Genomic DNA, 27,334 nt, shown 5'->3' with positions numbered 1-27,334 from the left:
GACATCGTTTTGTGTATGCCTTGGCTCATTATTGATGGGTGTGGGTAACAGGAACAAAGTTGGGTTCAAGCTCCAAAGCTCAATAGACATGTTTGTGACTAGGGATGGGTTCATCGCTTGTGTGATCTCACAGCAGTCATTCGTTATGTTAATTAATCACTAGCTAATCTACATAGTCTCTTAGGGACAGCTCTGAGGCACGCCTGAAGACAGGGCTCAGCTCATCTGATGGATTGCAAGGCTGGGTGTGCTGGGCTGTTCCTGCGTGGTGGCCCGGAGCTGGACTTGCTCTCCCAGGTCTGGAGGGCAGGCAGCCTGTGCATGGGCAACAAGAACCAAGCAGAGCTGGCTGCGTTTGTGGTCTCCTGAAGGCTGTTACTTCATGTAGCCGTGGAGCCTTTAGGTCAGCATTAACTTTAACTTACCCTAAACCTGAGCTAGCACTATGATGTGTTTCCTAGCTTGAGAGTTTAAATGTATTTCAATTGGGTTTGTGCAGGTGAAGAGGAAAGAACCAAAAATTCCCATGCAATCCTTTTAAAAAAAAAAACCAACATTTCTTTGGAGAAGTCAGCTGTTGTTGGCCAGCCTTCTTGCAGAGAACGTGTTTGTTTGATGTTAGTCTGTCTGCTTCCTGGTTTGATTGTTGTTCTTTTCAGGATTGCCATGGAAACGTACATCAGACAGCGACAGCTAATCATGTCCCCACTGATAACTTCCCATGTGATCGGAGAAAATGAGCCCCTCACTTCTGTCTTCAACAAAGTCATCGCCGCGAAGGAAGTGAATCATAAAGGGCAAGGTACAGCAGCTGGGCGAAGCTAATGTCTCAAACTCGTGTGGGGAAGGGTTCCCCTTGCTTACAAAAGAAAGTAAATGTCTTGTGAAAGTCCAGAGATCAAGGCTTGGTGGAGTTTGCTACCTTCATGAGCCAAATGCACTGTAATTGTAAAGGTTGTCACCCGAGCACACTGGGAGCTAAAGAAGAGATAAAACCAGGAGCTGTTCTTCCTTGTGTGAAAAGAGCTTCTCGAGCTGATGACTTATTTGCTAGTAATGTAACTTTTTTAAGAGAAAAGTGTGTCTATGGACATAAAATATTTTTAAGTGAACATGGCTGATTGCACATTCTAAATGGCTTTGGGTTTGAACTGCATTATTCAGGATTCTTCTGCTCTTGCGTGAGTGTCTGGCCTTTATGCACATCATGAGCAGATCAGCCTCAGAATGTTTGTATTTTACTTCAGAGAATCTACTTCCCAGTAAGGTCTTATTCAGTGTTAGGGGGATAGAGGACCGGACAAGTGAGGACCAGCTTGGGATATTTCGGGCATTCTTGCGTGGAGATCACATGAAGAAACAGTTTTGTGTTAAGCGTGGGATTAAATTTCATAGTTTTGTACTTTTTTTTTAGTAAACAAGTGTTACCTTTCTTTTCTTAGGCCTTTGGGTCTCTCTGAAACTGCTTCCTGGCGATCTAGCACAGGTTCAAAAGGATTTTTCCCACCTTGTAGATAGATCAACTGCTGTGGCTCGCAAAATGGGATTCCCTGAGATAATCCTTCCAGGTAGGTCCCGTATGCCTCTACACTTCCACGGAGTGAAAGGGCCAGTAGGAATTCTAGAATATATGCTATGAACAGGTTTTTGTAACCTGTCTGAAAACTTGTTTTCATTTTTCTTGAAATTTACAGCCAATCTTTTATTTTTTGTTAAAAAGTGAAAACTTCTAAGCATCCTTTCTTATACTGAATAATGATAGTTTGTCTACTTTTTGGAAGAAGATTTCTGTTTAGTCAAAGAGACATTTTCGTTGTATATAGGTTTGACGCTGCTTTTTAATCCTTCAAAGTAGATTTAGCCCTATAGAGCTCATTACATTAAAAAAATAGTTACATAAAGACAGAGATTTATAAAAAGGAGAATGGTAAGTTTTAAAAGATTCTGTATAATTTGAGATCAAGATGAAATGGTGTGATGTTGGGTATCATTCATTAACTGGTATTGGTAAAAGCTAAAGAAGATATGGATAACATGGTACCCGTGGATGTTAAATGTTAACCTGTAAAACTAACTGCATGAGGAAAAAAATTCATTAAGCACTATGACTTTTAGGTGATGTTCGAAATGATATCTATGTCACCCTGATACAAGGGGAGTTTGACAAAGGGAAGAAGAAGACTCCCAAGAATGTGGAAGTCACCATGTCTGTACATGATGAAGATGGAAACCTCCAAGAGGTATGATGGCCTTTGCAGGAGGTCACAGGGCTGCTGGGTTTGCTAGATGGTGGCTTCAGTCCATAGGATTTTACTCATCAACTGTGGGATAATGAACAAGAGATAATACAGGTGATTTCAGTGACCAAATTTGAACAGTTACTGGTATTTTAAAAAAAAAAAAAATTAGTAAGAGATGTGAGCGAATCTTTAAAGATTCTGTACAACTTTCCAAGAGGTGACATGTATTGAGTTCCCTTGAGTCTGAAGCATAGCTTTTGACTAACTCTGACAGTTATATGCTCTGAAAATTTCTGACCCAATATACTACTTGCTGTCATTCTAGACCTTACCTTTTCTTCCCCCCCCCACCCCCCCTTGTCTTTTTGTCCAAAGAAAGCTATCCATCCTGGTGCCGGTTATGAAGGTGTCTCCGAATATAAGTCTGTTGTTTATTATCAAGTCAAGCAACCTTGCTGGTATGAAACTGTAAAGGTAGGAGTGTGTAATTTACAGTCTTGCTTCCTTTTGTGTAATAAATGGAACTAATTTAAAATCAGTAGGTGCATCAGCAACAGAACATCCTGTAAATTGACTAGAGATTGAGGATTCTGGTGCTGCATTTTTCATTGTGTTATCACGTGCAGGTGTCCATTGCAATAGAAGAAGTCAGTCGTTGCCATTTAAGATTCACTTTCCGTCATCGGTCATCACAGGAGTGTAAGTATCAGAAAAGAAGATCTGCAGGAGTATGGTATTCTCCCTACTTTCCTTGAGATTTTTCTGGATATCCAGCAAAGGTGTAGGGCTTGCATGTGTACTTATTTCCAGTGCTGTGGATTTTCTTGCAAGCCAAGAGGAATAATGCAAACTTTTTACAGCCCTAATAAAATAAAAGGTTTGGTGCTGGTTTTGCTCTAAGACTGAAATTGGATAGAGAGCAACGCGATAGCCCACTTGAAAGACAATTGCCAGTGCTTATTGCTGCTTTGGCTTCTTAGGGTATGGGGAGGGTTTTAATTTATTTCAAGGCCTTCAAAAAATTCAGTGCAAGGCCTGGTGGGCTTCTAATGGTCTTCCTATAGGAGCATTTCTAATTAGGTTAATGAAAGGCTAATGAGAACGTTATGATCAGAAGTTCCATTAAACAATTTCAGAGCCCTGAGACAAGATCAATAATGTGAGGCTAAGCCTTTTGAAAGGCTCTCACAAAAATTCTCTTGAGGTACCTGGGATATGCAGTGACATACTTCCACATCCGTACCTCACAAGCTAATTTGCAAAATCCCAACCTAAATATCTATACTGTTACGTATGTCCATCTAGCAGCACAATTAACCACTGAAACAGGGTGGTGAAAGTTTCTTCAGAGAGGGTGTTGTTCTGTGTAGTTGCAGATACCTGCAAAGTGCCTTGAGAGAAGAGGGAAAGAAAGAGCTTTTTCTACTGTGGATCACAAAGTCTGCTAGCTCCATCGCATTGGCGTGTGATGCTATTAAATAAAGAAGCAGCTGCATGTAGTTAGAGAGCTGCGTTAGGAATAGTATGAGCATAAATAAGACAACTCCTAATAAAGATTTTTCTTTCTGTTTTCAGCTAGGGATAAGTCTGAGAGAGCTTTTGGTATGGGCTTTGTGAAGTTGATGAATGCCGATGGAACAACGCTGCAAGATGGCAAACACAATTTGATTGTTTACAAGGTAGCTTGGGCATTTGCAGTTTTCACTTTTGTTTAACTAATCAAAACAACTCTCTTGGCTGACTTTTTGCCTAGCAATGTAAACATCAACTTAGCAGAGATTTTTATGATTTTTTTCTAGGATCATAGGACAGTAATCTTTTTCTTTTTCATTTTCTTTTTTTTTAATTAATAAATCACCCTCAGCTCTGCTTTCACTGGTGGGTTTTCTGACTGCGAGGACACAAATCTGGTACGTCCTTGTATGTACCCGTATAGAGCTTTTTTCCTCTAACATCATTCACCTAGACAGTGTGCAACAAACCGGCCTGGTGAACACCTGCTTTGGAGGATCAGTGTGTGGTGGGGAGAGAGTCCTGGTGCTTTTAATCACAGGAAGAGGCAAAAGTTCATGCGCTGCAGTAGAAAGCTACAAAGTGCTGGGGGGGATCTGTGGCTTGAATCACTCTGAAAAGAGCTTCGTTCATTAACAGTATGGGCAGCTTCTGTTGCTTAAAATTAGAAGCCCAAACAGACAACGTGAATAAACAGCTATATAGACATGAAAAGGTGTGTAAAGCCAGAGGAGGCTTTGTTGAACCGTACTGTGTTGAAGTGTGTCTGCAGATGAGAACTGCAAGAGGTCAGATGAGGTGTGCTCGGTGTGAGATAATCCTTGTCTTCGCTGTGTTCAACCAACAGGGTGATAACAAGAAAATGGAAGATGCTAAATGCTATTTAACTCTTCCTTGCACCAAAACGGAGGTGGAGGAGAAGGAGACCCCCTCGGGGAAAAACCTGCACCATCTAGCCAACTTCACACCCACTAAGGATAGTACAAAAGACAGCTTCCAGATTGCCACTTTGATCTGCTCCACCAAACTGACGCAGAACGGTAGGTCTTGCATTAGCAGCCTAGCTGTATCGTGCTGTATACTTGAAGTAAAGAGGGCACTTAATGCAATTTTTTTGGCATTGCAGCATGCGTGGGCATAGTGCTTTAGCTTTAATCTTGCTGTTTCACGTGCCAGTGGCTGCCCGGTCGCAGCATTGTCGGCATCATGTTGGCAGTACAAGCTGCAGAGATGTTTATGCAGCTGCTAGAAACCATATTGCATGAATGTTTTATCAAAACTACCAATGTTAAATTGAACAGGTTTGTCTGCGTGTATAGAAATGGCACCCATCAGTCAAAGTGTATATGCGTTTTCAGAATCAGAAATGTTATAAGGTTAATTATCTTCTTTCCTCTGCCTGTTAAGAATGTAGCAATTAGAAGTGAACTCTTCAGGATGCTGTTATGCATTAAATCTGCTTTGCATGCTGCCGGAGTGGTCAAAACCAAGAATGATGTATGTACGTGAATGAATAGAGCACGGGCTGGTAAATGATGTGAGATTTCCAGTAGCTCTGGAAGGCTCTGGGTATAACGTACTCCGACTTTGGGTAAGAGGCCTGTGAAAACGAGAGCAGCAGTGGCTCCCTGGAGGTGTACCTGTGTAGCTGATGGGGGATGGGCATGAGCTGTTCTGCTCACCATTCGAGCTTGGCCAATTAGCTTCAGTTACATGCCATCCTGATACATCCGTGTGCATGAGGACTGAATCTGACTTCCGTTATCCCGTCTGCTGTGCAGGCCAAGCACGTTTGCATCTCTCTTCCCTCCTGCACATAATCTCTGTTTCTGAGCGTGGCACTCTTTGTCAAGGTGGTTAAGTTTCACATGTATCTTGACACATGAAGGTCATATATTAATTCAGTTTTGGAACAGAGATGATATGTACCTATGTCATTAACGTGGAAGATGTGTGTGAAACCTGCCAGCCTCCTTTGAAAGCCTCAGCTGTAGTTTGTAACTAACAGCTCTGCAGTGTACTGTCATTCATACAAGATACTTCAGTTTTTAACTAAGAACTGTCTCCAAGCGGTTGCTTTAAGGTAAATACAAGCATTAGTAAGAAAAGTCACGCACTCTAATACAATTCCTAGTTTGAGATACCTTCTCTTTGAGTGAATGAGAAGCCTGCAGAATTGTCTACCAAATCAAATTACAGTAAGATTTCCATTCATAGCAGAACTTCGCTTCCTTGCCAACACAAAAGAACCATTTCAGGGCAATATTCCGTACATCAATGTGACTCTTCCTTGTAAGCTGATTCTGAAAATAACCTCTAGTACTTGTTCTGTGTTGTTCGTTAAATCAGCTGTGTTCTTGTAATCTGTTTCTAATTGCTGCTGTTCTGTCCTTGCTAGTTGACCTGCTGGGTTTGTTGAACTGGCGTTCTAACTCCCAGAACATAGCTCACAACCTAAGGAAGCTAATGGAGGTGGAAGGAGGAGAGATTGTAAAGGTATGCGTGGAGATTTGAGCCTCATTTGCTAGGCAAACACTTAATGTCTGTGCTTGATGTTGACCTTGAAGCATTGTAATTGTGTTGTACCCAAAAGGAGCTGAGAGAGCCCTTCTAGCTGCTGAGCAACAGAACAAAAGTTATACTTTGCCCCGAGAGTGCTCGTTAGTGGAATTCACCAGAATTACAGAAGTTAAATGTTACCAGGATCAGGGAGAGAGTGGTGACTTTATTTTCCCCTGTATCCTTACAAAATAGAAGATACATTCAAAGCCTAGCTTAGTTTTCAGTAGCGGCTCTGGGCCTCCTTTGTGAATAGGGATTTGAATAGTGGATCTAGGAGCAGGGTGCAGAGGAGGCTCAGAGCGGTTGTAGTTGGAGTACCGTGGGAAGTGCCATAGAAAACAGTCCACTGAAGGATTTAGGAGGTGAGACTTCCCTGTGGTTCCAAGGATGGATCTTTTGGGATTACACAGGGTCGTGGTTTTGCTGAACAACTGAAGTAAATGCTGTGTCATTGAAAACTTCTTTATGTAAAACGTCATGCCTCAGTACAGTGTGGGTGGCTGATTTGGCCCCGGGCAAGCTTAAATGATATGGGCAGAAGTAAGTGTATTCAGTAGGTCTCTTGCTAGAAAAATAGGCAGTAGAACAGAAAAGAGGGGCCATTCGGAGCTGCTAAGAGATCCTCCTTGCTATAATAGTGAGGGGGAATAATGTGATGATCATGGCAAGCATGTGACTGAATAGAGGACTACGATCCCTTTTGAAATGTTTCTTTCATGAACAGCCAGCTGTGCTAGGCTGGAAGGGGAAAAATGATCCATAAGAGTAGGCTCTTGTGCAGGATTCCAAAAGTAGTCATCTTTCCCCACCCTATTACTATTTTTTATTCCCTCTAGTTTTTGCAAGACACCCTTGATGCGCTTTTCAACATAATGATGGAAATGTCAGAAAATGAAACCTATGACTTCCTTGTGTTTGATGCACTGGTGAGTGAGTCTTCTCTTGAGGATTTAGAATATGTGATTTTCAGCCACATTTTCAGTCTGTTCCTGGTGCTTCCTTTAGATGACTGATGGGCTCTGAGAAATAAATCATATTTAAACACTTCTTAAAGCATTTTCGGGAGCTAAAACTGAGATATGCATTGAGCTTTTTAGTAACCACAGTGAAAACAGTAACAAATGTTTACATAATTTATAGTAATTTCTTCAGATAACATCTTGCGTTAATGCCACTTAAAAAGAGAAGAGCTGTATTATCTATCTGAAGCACAAAATGAAACGATTTGTTCAGGGTCATGGTGATGGAGGATTTGTGGCTGTGGGAACATGGGAACAGAACCCATGCACCCTAAATCCTAGCCCTGTACTTCGGTGGTAGGGATGGCTGCTCCCCGGAACCTTGATAGAAGGGTTGCAATGACCGAGCAAAAGACTTCCCAAGGAGTTTTCTGCATCTTTGGAGAGGCTGCTTGGTATGTGTGTGAAAGGCACTGGCTTTGGTGTGCAGTGCAGGAACAAAGCCATGTGCTTTATGCTGATCAACAAACACGTATTTAATGGTTCCGGAAGAAATGTGAAGTCAGATGTGTCCAGCTGACGTTGGTGGGAGGAGTGAGCGTCCTGGCTGTAATGTATGTCATTGTAGTAACAGAACTGAGCGTTTGCTGTGAGTATAAATCATCCAAATCTCAAGTTCTAGCTTGAAAAGCATGATTTCTTAGTTTCGAAAAACTGCCTTCAGCAGCTCTGTGCCTATTTAATCTGCGCTACGACAGTGTCACAAAGACTGTGAGTAATGCTGCTTCCTCTGTCACTGTTGTTGCTTTGAGAAGTAGCTCCCTTTAAGTTTTTGTCCAAACGCTGCTGTAACCTTCCCTCTGAACAACAATGCAGCCCCACACCCCGCAGTGTTTAGTCACTATTAGAATACGATTATCATGATCTGTAGCATTAATGCTATCAGGAAAACAAACAAACAAAAATTATGACCCAGCAAAATAAGTGACATGTAAAGACTGAGTTACATTTGGGTTAGAGATTGCACAGCCCTGTACATCTGTTTCCTTTTGAATTTTTGGCAGGTATTTATTATTTCTTTGATCGGAGACATCAAGTTCCAGCATTTCAACCCTGTACTTGAAACTTACATTTACAAGCACTTCAGTGCAACCCTGGCCTATGTGTAAGTACTGTAACCACAAACCCGCAGGCAGCCTCACTGACCGTCACGGTAAGCTACGCTGATGGGATAAAGGCAGCACAGACCAGACAAGAGTGTTCCACCCTCTTCCCTCTTTCAGGAGGGAAAGAAACCCTGTGATTACCCTCTTTACACTGTAAAAAGTTTCTTAGATTTTTTGCTGTAAGGAAAAGACACTGCTATCATGGAAAATCCCGTGTCAGACTGTGTGATTCAGACTCTCTTTTGGCCTGTAGTTCTCTGTGCTTCAATTTTACGGGTGTGTTCATGTGTTTTTATGGGGTCAAGGGGAGCAGAATCAAAACCATACCTGGCTGAAATAATATGAGCAACACTGGGATTGATGGTAGCAGAGATAAGATTGGTGTTTACCTCCACTGTCTGCTTACAGCCAGGCAGGTTGAGGAGGCCACAGACTTCAGAAAAGGGCTAAATGTCACGGTAGGGTTTAAACATGCAGATTACGTGGTTACACTTAGGTATTGAAATTGTCTCACATAGACTGTCATTTGTTTAGAAGAAATTTGCATTTCTCCACATTGGGATGTGTGGGTATGGACAGTGGGAGTAGTTCTGTTTCCCTCTAGCGTTTTTATGAACTCAGAGCAGTTAAAAAAATTCAGCTGACAGTCATTAATCCTATTATATTGGGGAAGGAAAAGCTGATGCACAGAATTTATTTAGGTACATGTGAAAATTTAGTCCTTTCGGTCAACCTGTTGACTTCATGCGCTTAAAGTGAGGCACCTGTTTGAGTGCTGTAGCTAGTCATGGCTTACGTGCCCAAGGATACCCGAGAAGGTGGAGGAGGCAGGAGTAACGCCTGGATCTCCTGACTTTCCAGCTGGTGGTTCTATCACCCCTCAACTCAAAGGTCATTACCCTTATGGTAACAGGCAACTAAAAAATGAAAACTGAGGCCAATAGGGAGGGCAAAACCAGAAACCCAAGTCTTTTTCCCCTCTAAAAATTCATCTTTACTGATACGCTGGATTCCTAGTCCTGAGTATTCAGCCTCTTTTGATGGCTGTCAGCCTAAAGATAGTTCTGTGAGGAAACGCAATCCCACAGAGGTCTGTAGTCCCCATCTCCTGGATTGCTTTCTTCTTCCCTGTCCTGGCCACACAGTCACTGCTTGCATAAGGTTTCCATTCCTTCTTCCCTGTAACCGATGGAAGAATGATCATTCTTACTTCTTCACTGTAAATAAATTTTTTCGGTTAATGAGCGCGTTGTATTTTAGCTTGTTTCCTTGCCTTTCTTTCCGGTTTAGCTGGACAATGTGATATCTGCATAATGCTGCGTGGACTGTAATATTACCTAGCGTCCTTCGTGTGCTCCACATGCCAGCATTTGACAAAGCAGGGAACTGGATGCTGGCAGCGTGGCAAATAGAGCAAGCAAGTGCAAAAGCTGTTGTGTGCTTGGCTATCGCTTACACACCGCTTTGGGTGCTGTGAGTTGCTAAATGAAGAGGATTTTGCCTGAATATTAGCTGCCATAGCACTCACAGGAGATCCCGGTCTTCTAATTCAGCACAAACTAGCTAGCAAATACTGGTAATGAGTTTATGCAACTTCTGTCCACAGTTCTCAGAGCACACGGTATGTATTGCTTCAGAAGAACTTTGTGCTCCGCGCATGAGAATGCTAACGCGTGCAGAAGGTGTCAGTGCCATTTCGGTAGTGATAGGTTTTCCAGCTTCCTGAACAGTTCATTTTAGGGAAAAAGCAAAGCAGATCAAGAAGCTGGAATCAGTAGACAAATTTGTAGACTTTTCATAACCACTTTGTCAATTCTCAGAAAATCTGGCATCCCAGATTTCAGAAGGAAATAGGCTGTGAAGAGGAGCCCTTGTGTGGTATCTGTTTTATTAGACTGTAGTTCCTCTCTGGAACAAGCTGGACTTAACTGTTTCTATAATAGTTTTCTTTTTTGTTTTATTTCCAAAGGAAACTCACCAAAGTACTAAACTGTTACGTGGGAAATGCTGATGACTCCAGCAAGACCGAATTGCTGTTTGCCGCTCTGAAAGCCTTGAAGTACCTATTCCGATTCATTGTTCAGTCACGAATATTGTACCTGAGGTGAGACCAAGGTCGCTGCCATCCTTTTGTCTCCTTTTGGAAGTCAGTGGAGTTACTTCCAGTCAGCACTGCTGGAAGGGGGGGATTCTTCAGCATATCCTCTATTCTGGAACTATTAGGAAGAGTACCCCTCTGCCCTTTGCCTGCAGCTGGAGCAAATAAATTGAGTGAAAATTGAAATAATGTCATTTGAAGAGGAGAATTGTTATTTGCCCCAAGCATGCTATAAGCATATTCTAGTGCTGGAAAGGAATCCATTGTTTCTTTTAAAATAGGGAATGATTTCCTCATTTTAAGAAACTTCAAGAAACAAATGCACACACATTTACTTGTTAGGTGAGGATGACATGTTGTCCAGTTAGGATATGGACAGTGACAGTGGTTTTACTGTAGCCTCAAAACACATTCTCAGAGATTTGCAGCGAATGTTTGGCGTCCTTTGCTCATGTTCATTCAGGCGTTTTTGTTTAGCACAGAATGAGCTTGGAACCCAAGCAGAATTTTGTGCAGTGGCAGTTTCAAAAGCACAGCTTTTTCCTTGTAACAGCAGGAAATCACTGCAGAGTCCCTGGTGCCGTTTTTACACTCATGTCTTTGTAGAAGGAGATTGCATTAAGATGTTGTTCCACAGGATAAAATAGTATTTCAGCTACTGTGACACTGTTAGCCTAGATTTATGGGTATAACTAGCCCTTTCTGTTCTTTGTAGGTTTTATGGGAAAAGTGAAGATGGGGATGAATTTAATGATGCAATACGCAAGCTGTTCCTCTCCTTCAATGTCCTCATGGACCGGCCTTTAGAGGAGGCTGTCAAGATTAAGGTATGCATAATTTGCAGGGAGAGGTAATACCTTTTATTAGATCAAATTATACAGTTGGGGAGGGTGGGACCAGAGGAAAGGGATGAGCTTTGAGGCACATAAAACCCATTCAGATGAGTCACACCACCTCTGAATGTCTGTTTTAATGACCTGTGTGTGGCAGGAAAGGAATATTTAAACTCCAAAGTTTATCACATCAAGATGAGAACTGTGGCTTTGCTGAAAACCCTTCAGCACCTGCTGGGGTGAAAGCTGACAACCAGTGAAGATGCAGCCTGCTGCAGGGTGGAAGGCACTTTAGCCAGTAACACGAAGCTTGAGGGTGGTGGAGATAGAAATACTAAACTACTGCAAAAATCGGTGTAATGCTGGGAATGAAAGTCATGAAAAACCAAATGGTTTCTAAATGTATCTTTAATTTTGTACATGCTTGTTTTTCTGGTGTCAACTGGATTATGAACCTTCTGTCTGTGCTCTGAAGAGGAGCAGAACAGCCATGCAATGAGACTGCTAAATTCCTGAAGGCAATGAGGCCTTTAGATTGCTTTCTTTATTTCAGTTTTTCTAGCTAACTTGTTTCCTTTCTCTGAAGCAAAGACTGATTCTAAACTTCTAATGAGCACCTGGGTGACGTAAGGCCCAACTTTGATTCTCACGCAGTCAGAGTACCTGCTGGCTGCAGCCATAGCACATCACAGACAGACCTTTAGTTGCTCTTGCACCTCATCTGGATGCTGCATTTATGAAAGCCATGCTGCTACCTAGATAACTTGTTACTGCTTATGTGCACATGCAGAACACGGAGTCAATTTAGCTGACGAGTGCTTTTCATGTCAGACTCTAAGGAATTTAATCCCTGGATCTGCAGGATGTTTCTGAAGACTGAAGAACTTGGCTATGAATCCTTCCTCCTTCACCTCTTCTGCTCTGCGCTGCAGATGTGTGCTTGCTGGAGGCTCTTTGGATGTGTAAATTTGATCTAAAGCCAGTTCTCTACAGGTGTCCGCATATTTGCTCTTGATGAAAACTGGATTTGCCATGTGATCTATGGGCATTGTTCCTGAGACTTGACACCCTTTTAGAAGGAACTACCTAGTCTAAATTAGGTTCCATGTGTGTTTCATGTCCTTGTGTTTTTTTGCTTGCAGGGTGCAGCTTTAAAGTATTTGCCAAGCATCATAAATGATGTCAAACTAGTATTTGACCCTGTTGAGCTCAGGTAACCACATTATATTTGTTTGTCTTCTAAACCCAGCTCATCTGTGGGGAAGAATTAAAAACTGAAAAAAAAAAAAAAAAAAAAAAAAGGAAAAAAAAAAAGCACCACTCCGATTGTGCCATGATGATGCACATATTGTGCTTCAAGGGAAGTCAGTTTAGTTCAAAGGAATCTGTGCATCTCAGCTGCTCGCTCTTAGACTCTTCAAGATTTTACTGAGTACCAAAATTTGACAACTGGAGAGTGATATGTTGAGAATGGGCGAGTTTCCACCAATTCTTCATGATTGCTTCTGACCTAAACCAAAAAGTGTGGCAGAGGCTTTGGTCAGGAGAAGAAAAGTTGTATTTATTCAGGAACTTCACTGTATGGATTTCTGTTCTTTGGTGCTCATAGCTTTGCCCAGAATCTCCCAACCGTGCCTCCTTGTTCTGACACAAATAATTTGCTTGTAAACAGTAGACAGACAGCAAATGTACATGGAATTTAATTTAATGAAATCTCAGATTGTAATGAGTCATCACTCTTGATGAAGGGGGCATCTGGAAGGATATGCTTTTGCTGTTGTATGTAGCAGTGTTTTCAAGTTTCAGCAGCCGTCTGCTGAAGTTTGCAAACCTCTGCTCTCATTCCATATGAAAGTAAGTACAATTATCTACGCTGGCAGCGGAGAGCAGATAGTGCTGCCTTTTTGTTAGCTTTTGTGATGTGTCTAGTGCATCTTGGGCTGCAAGCTTCATTTTAAGAGCTCTAAGCCTGCAATTTCTGAATACTCTTCAGTTTTATAAAAGTCCTGTGCACAGTTCCTTGAAAACCAGTTAGGGCTCCGTAGTGATTTACCTGGAGGCCACTTGCAGGGAACATGCCCACACAGTGACAAAACTTGCCCTGGTGCAGGGCAGCCTAAGTGTAGGATGGAAGAGCATTGAGTGAAAGTGCTGACCATCTGTTTACTTTGTGGTTTGCACGCTAGTGTCCTCTTCAGCAAGTTTATCCAAAGTATTCCCGACAACCAGTTAGTTCGACAGAAGCTGAACTGCATGACCAAGATAGTCGAGAGCGATGTGTTCAAACAGGCCGGTAAGTAGCGTGTTGAAGTCTCTGGGTTCTGCGTGGGACCACACACCCTTAAAAACAAAAATGTCTTTCAGGTTCCCGTGTCCCTTAACGCCTTTACGTCACTCACCAGTGGTAGCCTAGTGTGGTAGTCTAGCGTTAAATCCATCTTCAGAAATAGTCCTTGCCATGGAACAGCTGAAGCTTTTTTTTTTTGCTGCTCAGTCTTTATGCGATGCCTAATGCTGTAGGATCCCAACCCCGTGTGTTGATTTAGACAGAAGCAGAAGGCGTGAGCGCGCTATTTGATGCAATATGTATAATTACAGTTTATTTATGACTCTGTTCGGTCTGTTAGCGGTAGCTCGAGTGGATTTAAGCATAGTTTGGTGTCCAAGATAAAGCTATAAGCAGAAGGCTACTCTGTGGTACTCATGTATACTGAATGCTGAAGAACTTCCTGAGACCAACAAGATGTGGTGCTCTGTTTCTTTTTTTAGAATGCAGAGATGCTCTTCTGCCACTACTAATAGATCAGCTAAGTGGCCAGCTGGATGACAATTCTCACAAGCCTGACCATGAGGCCTGCTCCCAGCTACTTAGCAATGTTCTTGAAGTCCTGGATCGGAAAGATGTGGTGAGCATGAACTGTCACGGGTGCAAATTGAGGTTAATTCTTCTTTTGAGAAGTTACGGCCCAATAAAAATACTTTCTCAACTAACGCTTTAAAGAATTAAGAAGTTCTGATGTTCACAGAAATCTTGTGTTGCTGTATAGTTCTTTGAATCTCTTTGCACGTGAAGTAGCTGTGTCTATAAAGGAGCCATGAAGGACTGAACTGGTGGTTTATCACTACAGTACAAAAAGCAGCTACTTTCCTTTCTAGGGAGCAAAATGTTATTCCCAGCTACTCGTGTGGCTTGTTGAATTACTTGGATAAAGTCATGAAAGTATTTGGTTTCTCATTTTTTCTGCTATGAAACAGGGACAACGATCATTATTCAGTCAGGAGAACATAGTTACTCGCCATGTTAGTTATGGAAATAGATTCTTAGTTGCTGTGAAAAGAAAAGTTTGAGCTGAAAAGCTGTTCTGGGAGAACAAAGCCAAATCAAGGCATCAGCTTTGGTTTAGCTGTGCCAGGACGAGCTAATGAAGCTGGTATAGATAATTACGCTAGCTCTCCACCAAGTGTGTACCTGCAGTATTTGAATCAAATGCCCATCTGTTTTAAATCTCCTTTTTTTGCATCCTCTAATAACAAGTAAGCACTGTCAGGGCAGTCCTCCCACACAGGCAGCACTCTGTAGAGCAGCATACATTAAGAACTCAAATTTTCCTGATTGAACATCCCCAGGGGCCCACTGCTGTCCACATCCAGCTGATCATGGAACGCCTGCTACGGAGAATAAACCGCACAGTGATTGGAATGAGCAGACAGTCTCCACACATTGTGAGAGCCTTTTACTTGCTTCAGTTATTACTTTACCATTTGTTACCGTGGAATGGATTCTCCTGGGAGATTTCAGTGTGTAGCAGTGGTTTATGAAATCATCTTTCCGTTTCCTGCCGGGCTTCTGTGCCACTAAAACGTGGCTTTTGGTGGTTTTCTGAGACCAGGTATTAGGGTACAAATCGTCCTGCTCCAGCAGCAGTTTGAACTGAGTCACGGTTGGCTGTGATTTCAAGTTCCTTTGGGCCCTTCTGCACAAAGAATGTGGTTTCAGTGCAGTTTCTGATACACACGGAGTCTTTGCTTGAAAAAATGCTCTTTTTGTCACCTTGGCTGAATAGGATTAAATGCTGAAGGATGAGGCATCTCTAAGGGGCGTTTCGGACTATTGTGTGGCATCTTAGGAGGTGTAAGCAAGCTGGTATGTTTAAATCTGCCCTGTACTTCATGTACAGCAAGCCTGAAGAATCAAGAGCTAGGCATATATAGCAATACCATATTTTTGCTAACTCTAAGCTCGAGTTAATGCTACCAATATGTCAGCTGTGAGAATTACAGTTGGCTGTAGTAAATCTGAAAATCGTAGAACCATCTAGGTTGGAAAAGACCCTTAAGATATGATGAAGTGGTTTGTATATGTATGTGTATATATATATATGTGTGTGTGTGTGTGTATATATATTACACTGTTTGGAGGATGCATTTGTCTTGCAAACTGTGATCCCTGGGGAGAAAGAAAGTTATACCTAGATTCTGTATTTGAAATTTAGAAAGTCCTGACTGGTTTGGGGCAGAGGGATAAACAGTCACACAGACCAGTGCCAGGACACAGAGGAGCAGGATTGTGATCAGTGGTATTTGATTAGGCAGAGCTCTGAAAGCATATGCCACACTTTGAACTTACAGTGCTTAATACAGGAAAATAATCAAATATTTTGTTTCTTTCCTATTCTAGGGTATTTTTGTGGCCTGCATGACAGCCATCCTGAGGCAGATGGATGATTTCCATTACAACCATTACATCAATACTTTCAAAACCAGGCAGGACATTATTGTAAGTCAGCCTGGCTGAGGCATTAGCTCAGTCCATAAAGAATTACACTCTGCTTCTAAAAGGTCATTTCAAGTTGCTGTGTTCAGTTTGGAGTGCTTATACTGTGCTCATCAGCAATGAGTTATGGGCACCTAATGCCACAGCCACTGGGGATATATTCACATCACCCCTGCTGGGTACACGCTGTGGATGTTGCTGACTCAGTGTAGAGCCTGAGAATAGCATTTGTAGCATTGACTGAAAACACCTTTAATGGCTATTTTAAGTCTGTGCAAATAAAAAGTCAGGAACCGGAAGAGTGAATGAAGATAAAAGGAAAAGCATTTTCCCCTCTCTTGCTCTCGCTGTATCTTTTTGTGATCCTGTTCTCTCCCTCTTATCTTGCCCCTCTAGAGATTAATTAAACGCTTTAGTAGGCAGCAGTGCAAAATAGTCCCTCCGTGTTAAAAACTCTTCCGTTTGAGTCCCCCCGAGACTTTCGATATGAAACCAGGTGAAACATTAGGGGGCTTTTTTTTGAGATGCTTCAAATTAACAGTTGTGCCCAGGTTTTTCTTCAAACTGCCCAGAACAAGTCAGAACCATAACCAGTATTTATGCGTGTTTCTGAAGCACGACACAGCAACTGTTCTGGCTTTATTTTTTTGTCCCCATACTCCTCATTTTGCAATTTAGAAATGCTTGCTTGTTAAATAGGGGCTGGGGAAGAGCCTGGAGTTCTGTTCTTCCTGTAAAAGCTAGATCAAAACCCACAAGACAGTGTTTGTAATTCATTTTGGATGGCAAGGTGATCTCTTTTTTTTTTTTTTTTTTCTTTTTTTTTTCTTCCCCCCCCCTGCAGTTGGAATTGCTTGCAATCTGTTGAGCAACATAGCCACCTACAGGACACACACATTTCTGTCCCTTCTCCATCTGAAATGCCACTTGGCTGCACTGTCTGTAGAGAGCACTCATCATCTAGTTTTAGATTTTAGATTACCCAACTTTTTGTGAAGGAAGGAAAAACCAAAATGAGGTAGATTCAGGAATTCTGCCGGTGTTCATTAAGTAAATGAGGGTTATGTAGCAATGCTGTGCCTGAGGACGAAGGGCGCTAGAAAGACAAAGCTGATGGATTCTGGAAAAAGGTGGATTCAAGGCAGAATTGAAATGTATTTTATGTCAAGCAGGCCTCAATTCAGAATTTTTTCTTTTTCCTGAAGAGCAGTTGAGCTAGTAGGAGACCAGTGTAACTTAACTTCAAGGTAAGGTTAAACAGGTGTGTAAAAGATTCCCTGAAATGTAAATTTCAGATTGAAGCTTAGCTTGCAAGTTGAAGATGTCTTGTTTTACCATATAGTGCTGCATCTTTTCACTCAAGTAGGAGAACATTTCTTTTCTATATAAAGACACATCAAGAGGGTGAATTATGTACAAATTAAACTACCTGCATAGCATTTAAACAGAAACTGATAGAAAATAACAATTTTTAATCCAATTTTTACAGATCCTTAAACCTACAGAAGCAAGCCCATGTTTGGGGTGGTGTAGTAGTTGTTAATAACAATGGAACATTGCATTTTGTTTTACTGCCATAATAGTTTTTATTTTTGTTGTTTATTGTTGGGTTTTATTTGACGTGGTATTTTCAGCCCTGGCATTGCATCGTTACTTGGTTGGTTTAACACTGTTCTAAGTTAATTCATATCTTCAAGGTGCCCCATGTCAAGTCCAGGCCTTTCCATCAAGCTCTGATTTAATAATGCCTAAAGGATTTTTACTGAGGCAGCACGAAATGCCCATTTTTCTCTCTACATCGATGTCGCTTGCCAATTCTTTAGAGCAAGCTGTTCAGCTCAACAGAATTTTTTTTTTTTTTTTTGCTGGTGATCTTTGCAAGGTGGTTATTTCTCATGTGACCTTCTTTGTGTGTCTCGTTTGTGAATGCTGATGTGCTGTCTTTTTAGAGAATAGGATCCATTTAAATGCTCACAGGTCGCGTTTGTATCTGTAGAGACCACAATGTAGAGATCAGTAGTCTTGATATTATCGTCTTTTGCTCATGATGTCTCTTCTTTTTCCTTTTTCTTTTTTCTTACTCTACAATTCAACCTTGCCTTGCCCAGGTCTAAAGGTGTGGTACAGCTTTGTTTGGAGCAGTTTACTTTTTGCACAACTAATGTTCTAAACCCTGTGTCTGACCACACATCCACTACCTCTGTTTAACTGTACTTCTTAAACTGGACCAGAAAAGACCTAACTAATTGGGGAAGTGAAAATACATTATTGTTCCATCTTAATAGAAGGTACTGCATGAGGCTGTTACACTGTCATCATGAAGACATTTGGAAACAAATCCTTGAATATTGGTTTTGCTTTTTAATCCAGCTTGTGTACCAGAACTCCCTACAACACAGCTTAATTCAAAACAGTAAAGACAGATTTAATTAAAGACATCAACATGTTCTGTGGAGTTATTTCTTCTTCTGTAATTGAATGGATGAGATGTCAGAAATAATTTAGTTACTGGAGTATACCCACACAATAAGAGAACCTTCTTAGGAGTTAAAGTGTATTGATTGCTAATTAATGCAGTCATTAATCAATACAATTGCAAACATTTGGATTTCACTGTGTTTTTATGCAGATAAGAGTACCATATTCAACTTGACGGGCTCTGTTTTTTATTTTTCCAACAGGACTTCTTGATGGAAACATTCATTATGTTTAAGGATCTGATTGGAAAAAATGTCTATGCCGCCGACTGGATGGTCATGAATATGATGCAGAGCAGGTAGATGGTTGCTGCTATTTTAAGTCTTGCTGCTGCTTCGGAGCCTTTCTGGTCCTGAAAGGAAGGTGACTCATACAAGCAGGCTTGCAAATCACTGGAGTTACATAGGCTTATTTTCTTTTACAGTTTCAGGGTGATGTAAATTAGATCTCAGTAAATTGTAGTGCCTGCGCTGTTGAGGGAACTGGAAATCTTTCTTCCTCTGCCTAAAGGCACACGGTCAAAACCGTGCAGTCTTTCATCCAGTTGCTTACCTGCTGGAGGGTACAACATGAATCAGAGAAGCCTTTTTAATTTCACTTCTAGGGGAATCAAATGGCAAACATTTTGGACCTAAGCGCGGTCAAGGGTTTGGTGCGCTGGCCTGTAAACTAGAACTACCCGGGTTCACTCCTGTCCTCTGCCGTGGACTTCATGTGGCCTCGTGCGAGTCACTATACTGGCTAAATCTCCAGTCAAGGTTTCTTTTGTTCAGAAACAGAGCAATAACTTCGCCTGAATGTCCCTTTACTGGGAAAGAGGTGAAATAGCATTCCAGAGGAGTACCTGTCTTGTTTGGGAGCATCTATTTTTGTCCACTGGGCTTATGCGTAGGTGTAAACCCAGATCTGCAATGTTATTTTTTTCAAGAGCTACCTTTTATTTGACGCTTTTAATCTCTTTCAGGGTTTTCCTCCGGGCAGTGAACCAATTTACCTCTGTACTTAACCGTTTCTTTCTGGACCAAGCAAATTTTGAACTCCAGGTAATAGTTACTTTTTTTTTTTTTTTCTTGTGGACCCCAGGCCTGAAAGGCAAGAAGAACAAAAAAATCCCACTGTTAACAGATTTTTTTGATAGGGTGCATGCCTGTGGAAAATGCCCATCATCTTTTCTAGAAAAAAGCAGCAGAATGCAAAGCAGTTCTGAATTACAGAACCGTGGTTAGTGCAGCAAGAAGTTGCAAGCAAATACAGCTGCTGCAGGCTTTACAAGGTCACGTCGAGCCGCACGCTGCCTATAGCTGAGTTGTGCTTGACTAGTTAAGAACAAAACACTGTATGGGTGGGTGTACCCGCTGTCGCTTCCCTTACTTGGAAAGTACAAGCGAAAAAGGGTGAGAAGTTTGAAGCTGCTGTATGCTTCTGGCTTGCCTGCTGTGCTGAGAACGCGGGCTCACCTGCCAGGTCCCTGGTGTGCTCATTAACGCTTACCTGGGAGACTGCAGCGTTTGGGTGTCCTGCTGGTTGTTGCTCTTCTTTTGTCTTCTCCTATTTTAGACTTGTTTTCTCTTCCGCAGCTCTGGAATAACTATTTCCATTTGGCAGTGGCCTTTCTCACTCATGAATCCCTCCAGCTGGAGACTTTCTCGCAAGCCAAACGCAACAAAATTATCAAGAAGTGAGTTTACATTTTAAAAGTTGCCAGGCCTTTTTGCTTTAAGAAGCTTTCTTTGTACTGTTCCGGACATACCCCGTACCATCTTAGGAGGAGATGAAGCATGCCATGGAAGTGCTTGGTTGATGAATGATGATGCAGGGAGGAGGGGTGACTAGGACAGATGTCAGGTCTTTACCCTGTGGATGGTCTTAAGTCTGGTCAGACAGATCCTGAGCTGTCTGAGCTGAACTTAAGCAACTTGCCAAAAGATTGTTTTAACTGTAAGTTGTGTAAGGGAAGGCTTGCCGTAGTTCCCAAAGCGAGACCTTACGCAATTCCTCAGCCGTTATGTAAGGTAGGTAAGAAGAATCCTAAAAGCCCTGCAACTTTTTTGTCCCCTCTCTTTGCTTTTTCTGTTTTGAAAGTGAGAGCGCTTCAGAGGCATTCATCAACCCAAAAGTAGTAATTTTTAGTAACTTGGCCAAATTCACAAAGGCACTGAATAGCTTTTACTTCTGCGTTTAGCTGGAATCAACTGCCTAAGTATCTTTGACAAGTGCTTAAATATCCTGACGTAGAATGTTGTTAGGGCATATATAGCTAATGTTTGTCATTACCCAAAGTAATCTTTTTTTCTGCAGTAATGACAGCTTTAAGAAGCCTGGTAATTAAATATTCTTGCATTGTCTTGATATAAGCGGTTAAAGCTTTAGGGAAAAACACCAAATGCAACAAAATTCTGGGTAGAATTGCTTGAAGCAGCACAGGCTGCAGCTTGATTCTGCTCTTAGGGCATCTGCAGTCTTCTGTCATAATGGCACGTGGCCATCCTCTTCCTCTGTGCATTGAGTGTTAGTGCTGGGCAGGGTAAGGAAGAAGAAAGATGAGGTGAACATCTAACAGAAGGTATGTAATACTGAGGACCTTCGTGGTAGACCTTAGGGAAGGTGGTCTGTCAGACCCCTCGGTATAAATGCCCAGCATATTCAGGTTTGTGTGGTGTTTTTTTTTAAGGAGAGGGTAATAGATTTTGTGGGTTTCCCATTAAATTTATTTAGCAACTTTGCAAAGGTAATATCAATGTGTAAGCATTTTCTTTTTCTTTCTAATACTTTTTTTTTTCCTAGGTATGGGGACATGAGGAAGGAAATCGGCTTCAAAATAAGGGATATGTGGTACAACCTGGGTGAGTGCCAGCTAAGGAATTATCTATATTCAAGTTCTCAAGCTGGGTTTCAGACCTTTTATTTCTTTATTAAAGCTGCTCGTGTTTAATGTGGGGGAAATACACTTAAGGTTCTGCTGTTTCAGTGTGCAAAATCTTTTCCCAGTGAATAGCCTGCAAAAGCTGATCTTTTCTCATGTCAGCTGCTGAGATAATTTCTTAGATTCCTTATAAAGGATGTTCTGACACGTGAAGGAAAAGTGTAGAATTTTTCATAGAGCCTTTTTGATTTGCAGCATTGCATACAATTCAGTTAAATTATTTTCTTGGGCTATTCCTGAATTTTGGAGCTGTTAACATGTTAATTCTACCTTAAGTAGCCATTACCCACATAAAATACGCTTTCTAAGCAGAATGTCTGCGTTTTATGGTCTTTACTTTATATGAATAATGTGCTAAAGTATTTGGATATCCAAATTGTGCCATTAGGGTGCATCTGGTTGACTTTCTTGCAGGTCCCCACAAAATCAAATTCATTCCAGCGATGGTAGGCCCAATCCTGGAGGTAACCCTGGTCCCAGAGCCTGAGCTACGGAAAGCTACCATTCCCATCTTCTTCGATATGATGCAGTGCGAGTTTAACTTCAGTGGGAACAGAAACTTCCATATGGTAAGGGAGCCTGGCATCTTCAGTACAGTTGTTCCACAGAATGCACTGGGCAAGAAGGAGAAGAAAATATTTAAACAAAACCAAAACAAAACAACAAAACAACCAAAACATGCACAAAACAAGCCAAAAACTTCAGGAGGTTATTCGTAAGTGCTTTGTAGGAGTCAGGACTCTTCATTTCTGTCCCTGACTGTATGTTTGCATGACTTGGATAATTAATGAGTTTCTCTGTTTTCATACCTTTCTACATTTGCAGCTGTGTGAATACCCACATCCAAATTGTGAAGCAATTTGGAGACCCTAAGAGAGTACTCTAAAAAGTACTGTCTATTTATGTTTATAACAACCATATAAATTCCCCCAAGACAGATCTTTGGCTGTAAATGTAGGTTACTGTAAAGGCAGTTGCTGGACAGTCCGGTGTTAAGACTATGTAGTTGCTTACGTACTGACTAATCCCTCATTAAATTCAAATTTGACAGCACATTTGTGAGTACTGATGCCACCGTTAGGGAAAGGAGAGCAATATGAAGGAGAGACACCATTTGCTTGAGGCTACACAAGTATAAAGGACAGAGCAGGGAACAGAACCCGGACCGCTGCGTTCCAACCCCGTGGTAATTTCTCTGAAAATTACCTTTTATTGCACTGAGAAAGCACCACAAAATAAGGAAGGAAAAAGAGGAGCTTTGCTTTTGCCATGAGGTTAAGTTTTCAGTGCAGTTTCTAAGGACTTACTCTTCCAGCTTTCCTCTGGGGATATCGGACATTAACATCTCAACTGGCAGGCAGGGGACACTGTAGTTGTGCTGTAGACAGTCTTCTCCCTGGAGATGGGTAGGAGCCATCCATCCAAAAGGCAGCCACCTTGGCATTTCAGACTGTTGTCAAATGTGACGTGCATCTCCCTAAGCACCATCCTCGCACCAGCTTAGACTCCGGCTTCAATGGGTATATGGGATCTTTCTTCCCTTGGGGTCATCAGTCTTTGGTGTGGTTGGCCCCAGGGTCTGGGGGGGTTTGGGAATTGGTAGAAGGAAGCAGGATGTGTGTGGCATGGATTTTCCATTCCAGTGGTATTTATATACTAGCTACACTTACAACTGAGACTCTGTTCTTGACCTGCTTGCACATAACAGGGCATATCTTCATGGCTAGACAGACAATCACACAGGACTCGGTTCTAGCATCATGAGAAGTTGCTTTAATTAGTGGTCACGAGTGTTTGTGATGGCCAAAGTTGTGGCTTGCCCTTAACTGATGGTAGTAGTCCTGTTTCTTTAGGGTGAGTGAATGAACATTCTGTAAGATGGCTGCTGGAATGCTTCTCCATCCTAGCTAAACCGAACTGTTACTCCGTGGGGGAGAAGGGGAAGAGTTACCCCAGAGCATGGCTTTCCAGTGCCTGTAGGATGAGGCTTGTATTTCCTTGCTCCAGTCTTGTCATTTTGCCGCCTCACCATTTTTTATTCTGCTCCAGCGATGAAAGTGTCCTCTAACTTGGCTTGTAAAACCAGCATCTGATGGCAGGCCAGTTCAGAAACACCAGCCACAAGCATTACTGATGTTCAGACCACACTCTTGAGAATTGCTGTCTGTGATTTTTTTGCCTTTGCAGTTTGAAAATGAGCTGATAACCAAGCTGGACCAGGAAGTGGAAGGTGGCCGAGGGGATGAACAGTACAAGATTTTGCTGGAAAAACTGTAAGTTTCATAAAGAATTTGGAGGGGCTTTTTTACAGCTTAGTTGGCTATTTTTCTAAGGCAGAGAAACCCAAATGCATTACTCCAGTGAACAGGGAGACAGTGCAGTTGACAGGAATCTTAATGCTAATCAGGTATTCTGAGATTGATTGTCTTAAAATGATGCTTTTATTCTGGAGCAGCAACTCCCACAACTACCGTAAACTTGGAGTTGAAATCCTGGAGGCAGGTGCCAAACTGGCAAGGGGGTTGTAAGTGGAAAAGCTTGGGAACAGCAGGCTCAGGCTTAGAGCGTAGAGAGCACCAAGAATAGAACCCAGGTTTTTAGTCAACAAGACATGCTTTGACCTGCCTGGCTTGGGTGTCTCAGGTCCATGGGTGTTGGTGTGAAGTTCTGCACTGTGAGAGTCTCAGTTCCAGGAATATATTTGACTCTCTGAGTAATTTACGCTGAAGTTCTGCTTACCACTGCTCAGAGCCGTAATGGAGTATTCCCTTCTGTCTCTCTGGGTGTATCTGCAGCCTCCTGGAGCACTGTCGGAAGCACAAGTATCTGGCTACTTCTGGAGAAGTGTTTGCCTTGCTGGTCAGCAGCCTGCTGGAGAACCTGCTGGACTACAGGACAATCATGCATGATGAAAGCAAGGAGAACCGCATGAGCTGCACTGTCAACGTGCTGGTATGGGCAAGGCTGGATTTGGATACGGGTGCTTCTTTACTGACCTGGCTTTTGTGGATTCGGAAGGATTTTTTTTTTTTTTTTTTTTTTTTTAATCGAGTCATATGGCTGGTCCATGTCTACATGGTAATCTGAAGTCCTGAAACACAGGCAGGAAGGATGGCTAGTTCAAGAAACTTGAGCTTAAAACATGGGCCCTGTTCCACTGCAAAGAGTCCGTATGACTTTGGTCAAGTCACTTTCTCTCTTTGACTTGCCCTTTTTCTAGAGGTGATAGTAGTCCCATCTTATGTTGAAGGTATGGTTGCAGGGATATGTGCACATATATGCAAAATGAATGCAAAGATGTTTCAGATATCTAAATATGATGCTTAACTTTTGTGTCTAGAGATGATGATGCAAATCTGTAGGGCCTTACATTGTGAAAATTTTACTTTTTTTCCATTCTTGGCAGAATTTTTATAAGGAGAAGAAACGAGAGGACATTTATATCAGGTGGGCTGTTTCCCCTCCACAAACCTGTGTAGAAGCCTGCCTTTCTCTTGGTGTTCTGTACACTGGTACAGGAGTCCTTCACATCAAGTAACAGTTGCTTTTTGTTTATTTAGGTATCTTTACAAACTCCGGGACCTGCACACAGACTGTGAGAACTTCACAGAGGCAGCATACACTCTCCTCCTCCACGCAGAGCTGCTCCAGGTATTACACTGAAGCCAATCTTAGTTTCCATTGTCAGGGTATGGGTTTTAAATGAAGTGTAAACAGCTCAGAATAAACAATTCACTTTTTTTCTTTTTTTTTTCTTTTTTTTTTTTTTTCAAATGTGACTTTGCGTTATCTAGGTTGTAGTGGTCATTAAGGAGCTTCACAGTTTTGCAGGTTGCACAGCAGCTAAACAGATAAAAGCAAAAGTGTTATCAGCATCAATTTGTTAGTACTCTGAAACAGAGTGCTATAGTGAGCTGGGAGAAAATGTCCATGTTCGGGGTTGTAGTACAGGTTTTTTCCACTTCTGTGTGAACAGTGTGAAATGCGTTAGCCTAAGCTATCTTAATTTGCGTTTGTCAACCTCTTCATGTCTTCCACAGATTAATAAAGCATACACATTCAGTTAGTGTCTCTGCTTAAGACCTTAAGCCAGAACCACACCAGTTTTGCAGATAAAATTCCACTTGTATTAGCGTTTTAAAGGGATTTTTAAATATGACTAAGACAAATTTGTACAAGTTCAAATGAATTATTAAACTGATTTGAAAATAAATTTCTAACGTAGAAAAAAACCTGCATGGAGCTGAAGCTTTCTGGCTGGTTATGTGTTTAGTGGGAGAGTATAATCAGATGTTTTTCTGAGCAGCTGGCTGGAGGGGTGTAAGAAGTTACTGCTTGCTGGCCACTTGTTACTCTAACCACGCTGCTGAGCTGCAGCGTTTGTACGTTCTAGTTTACACTGGTCAGCCAGCTCAGCTTGTATCACTGCAAAACTTGCTCTCCCTTTGCATTCATGAGGGATTTGTCTTGAATGCAGCCTTGTAGAAGGTGAATCTATCCACTCTAAGGATTTGTTCATCTTAAAGTGTTCCAGTTCTTTCAACTTTGCCTTTTTTCCCTCTGCGCTAGTGGTCCGAGAAGCCGTGCGTCCCTCACCTCCTGCAGAGGGACAGCTACTACGTCTACTCGCAGCAGGAACTCAAGGAAAAACTCTACCAAGAAATCATCTCCTTCTTTGACCGGGGCAAAGTGAGTGTCTCTGCGGCGTTTGTACACTTCACTGAGGAGTGCTTGGCTCGGTGGAGGTAGCTGGCTGAAGTTGGTTTTGAGGGTAAAAGCAGATGTGACTCCGTAACAGGCCTGTGATGCTTAGGCCTGATTTTGTACTAGGATGTGTATGCTGTGAGCAGGGCATGTGTTTGTCCTGGTGACATTTGAATCCTTCCGCTTCCTTGTTAGTCAAAGAGCATCTGAAAAATTAAGCCTGTTGAAGGTATTGAGTAGAGGAGGAAACTATAGGTATTACCCTTTATTTTTCTGGGTAATGGCTTTTGTCAGGTTTTGTGCATTGAGTAAGGATAGCTTGTCTCGCTGATGCTGAACTGGTGTTAGTTGCCCTTTGGACAGGCGGTTCTACCAGGGCTGAATGAGACAAATCCAAGGAAGCCTGATGCAGGGGATGAGCTATAAGTGTGTAGGGGGAGGAGAGCACCTGGGTTTCTCTTGCTTGCTGTTTAGACATGTCCTTCCACCTCTTTGTGCCTCAGTTTTCCTTATCAGGAGTAGTGATGGAAACTTTGCTTTGTAAATCACTTTCAGATCTACAAATCAAAAGAGCTGTGTGACTATAGTAATTATTGCAAAAAATTTTCAACGTGGAATCTAAGGGAAAGTTGGCAGTGCATTAAAGTACTGCCTGAATTAAAATCAGCTGAATTTTTTGTTTACCTATCTGTGGTAATGAATGCTTTTAACTGTGTCTTTTATTTTGCTTGTGCTTCTCATCCCCCACCTGCCTCCCTTCACCCTCCATGGAGATGTGGGAAAAAGCCATTCAACTAAGTAAAGAGTTGGCTGACATGTATGAAAACAAGGTCTTTGATTATGAGGGACTTGGTAATCTCCTGGTAAGATTTTCTTTTCTCCATTTTCAGCAGGCTGCTGACTGCTTAAATTAATATTGTTGAGCAGGATAAGCCCAAAATACATCTATGTTAAAGACAAACAAACCAACATAACCCCCGTGGTTTTGTAAAGCTTAATATTAGAAGAATGTTTTCATAAATTGTTTTTGAAGTGTGTAGTTTTGACCTTGTGATTAGCGTGACGTAGCGCTTGCAGATGTTTAG

General features: G+C 41.9%; 1 protein-coding gene across 1 annotated transcript in view; it reads left to right on the top strand.

Moving 5' to 3' along the window:
* The window catches only part of DOCK5 (dedicator of cytokinesis 5), an 86,164-nt gene that overhangs the window by 35,076 nt on the left and 23,754 nt on the right, over positions 1 to 27,334 (top strand). Inside the window, exons 12-39 of the mRNA XM_040618037.1 lie at positions 660 to 802; positions 1,443 to 1,568; positions 2,116 to 2,240; positions 2,616 to 2,714; positions 2,867 to 2,939; positions 3,816 to 3,919; positions 4,600 to 4,792; positions 6,151 to 6,248; positions 7,151 to 7,240; positions 8,338 to 8,438; positions 10,409 to 10,543; positions 11,253 to 11,364; positions 12,513 to 12,583; positions 13,557 to 13,663; positions 14,140 to 14,276; positions 14,998 to 15,093; positions 16,049 to 16,147; positions 18,826 to 18,920; positions 19,587 to 19,665; positions 20,200 to 20,300; positions 21,407 to 21,465; positions 21,960 to 22,114; positions 23,733 to 23,818; positions 24,341 to 24,497; positions 24,952 to 24,992; positions 25,106 to 25,196; positions 26,115 to 26,234; positions 27,023 to 27,112. Coding sequence (XP_040473971.1) covers positions 660 to 802; positions 1,443 to 1,568; positions 2,116 to 2,240; positions 2,616 to 2,714; positions 2,867 to 2,939; positions 3,816 to 3,919; positions 4,600 to 4,792; positions 6,151 to 6,248; positions 7,151 to 7,240; positions 8,338 to 8,438; positions 10,409 to 10,543; positions 11,253 to 11,364; positions 12,513 to 12,583; positions 13,557 to 13,663; positions 14,140 to 14,276; positions 14,998 to 15,093; positions 16,049 to 16,147; positions 18,826 to 18,920; positions 19,587 to 19,665; positions 20,200 to 20,300; positions 21,407 to 21,465; positions 21,960 to 22,114; positions 23,733 to 23,818; positions 24,341 to 24,497; positions 24,952 to 24,992; positions 25,106 to 25,196; positions 26,115 to 26,234; positions 27,023 to 27,112 — 2,983 coding nt within the window. The remainder of the gene's footprint in view (positions 1 to 659; positions 803 to 1,442; positions 1,569 to 2,115; positions 2,241 to 2,615; positions 2,715 to 2,866; positions 2,940 to 3,815; positions 3,920 to 4,599; positions 4,793 to 6,150; positions 6,249 to 7,150; positions 7,241 to 8,337; positions 8,439 to 10,408; positions 10,544 to 11,252; positions 11,365 to 12,512; positions 12,584 to 13,556; positions 13,664 to 14,139; positions 14,277 to 14,997; positions 15,094 to 16,048; positions 16,148 to 18,825; positions 18,921 to 19,586; positions 19,666 to 20,199; positions 20,301 to 21,406; positions 21,466 to 21,959; positions 22,115 to 23,732; positions 23,819 to 24,340; positions 24,498 to 24,951; positions 24,993 to 25,105; positions 25,197 to 26,114; positions 26,235 to 27,022; positions 27,113 to 27,334) is intronic.

This window comes from Falco naumanni, chromosome 19 (assembly GCF_017639655.2).
Source record: "Falco naumanni isolate bFalNau1 chromosome 19, bFalNau1.pat, whole genome shotgun sequence".
NCBI lineage: Eukaryota > Metazoa > Chordata > Aves > Falconiformes > Falconidae > Falco > Falco naumanni.
Note: the sequence above shows the minus strand (reverse complement) of the source record. Positions and strands in the feature narration are given on the sequence as shown.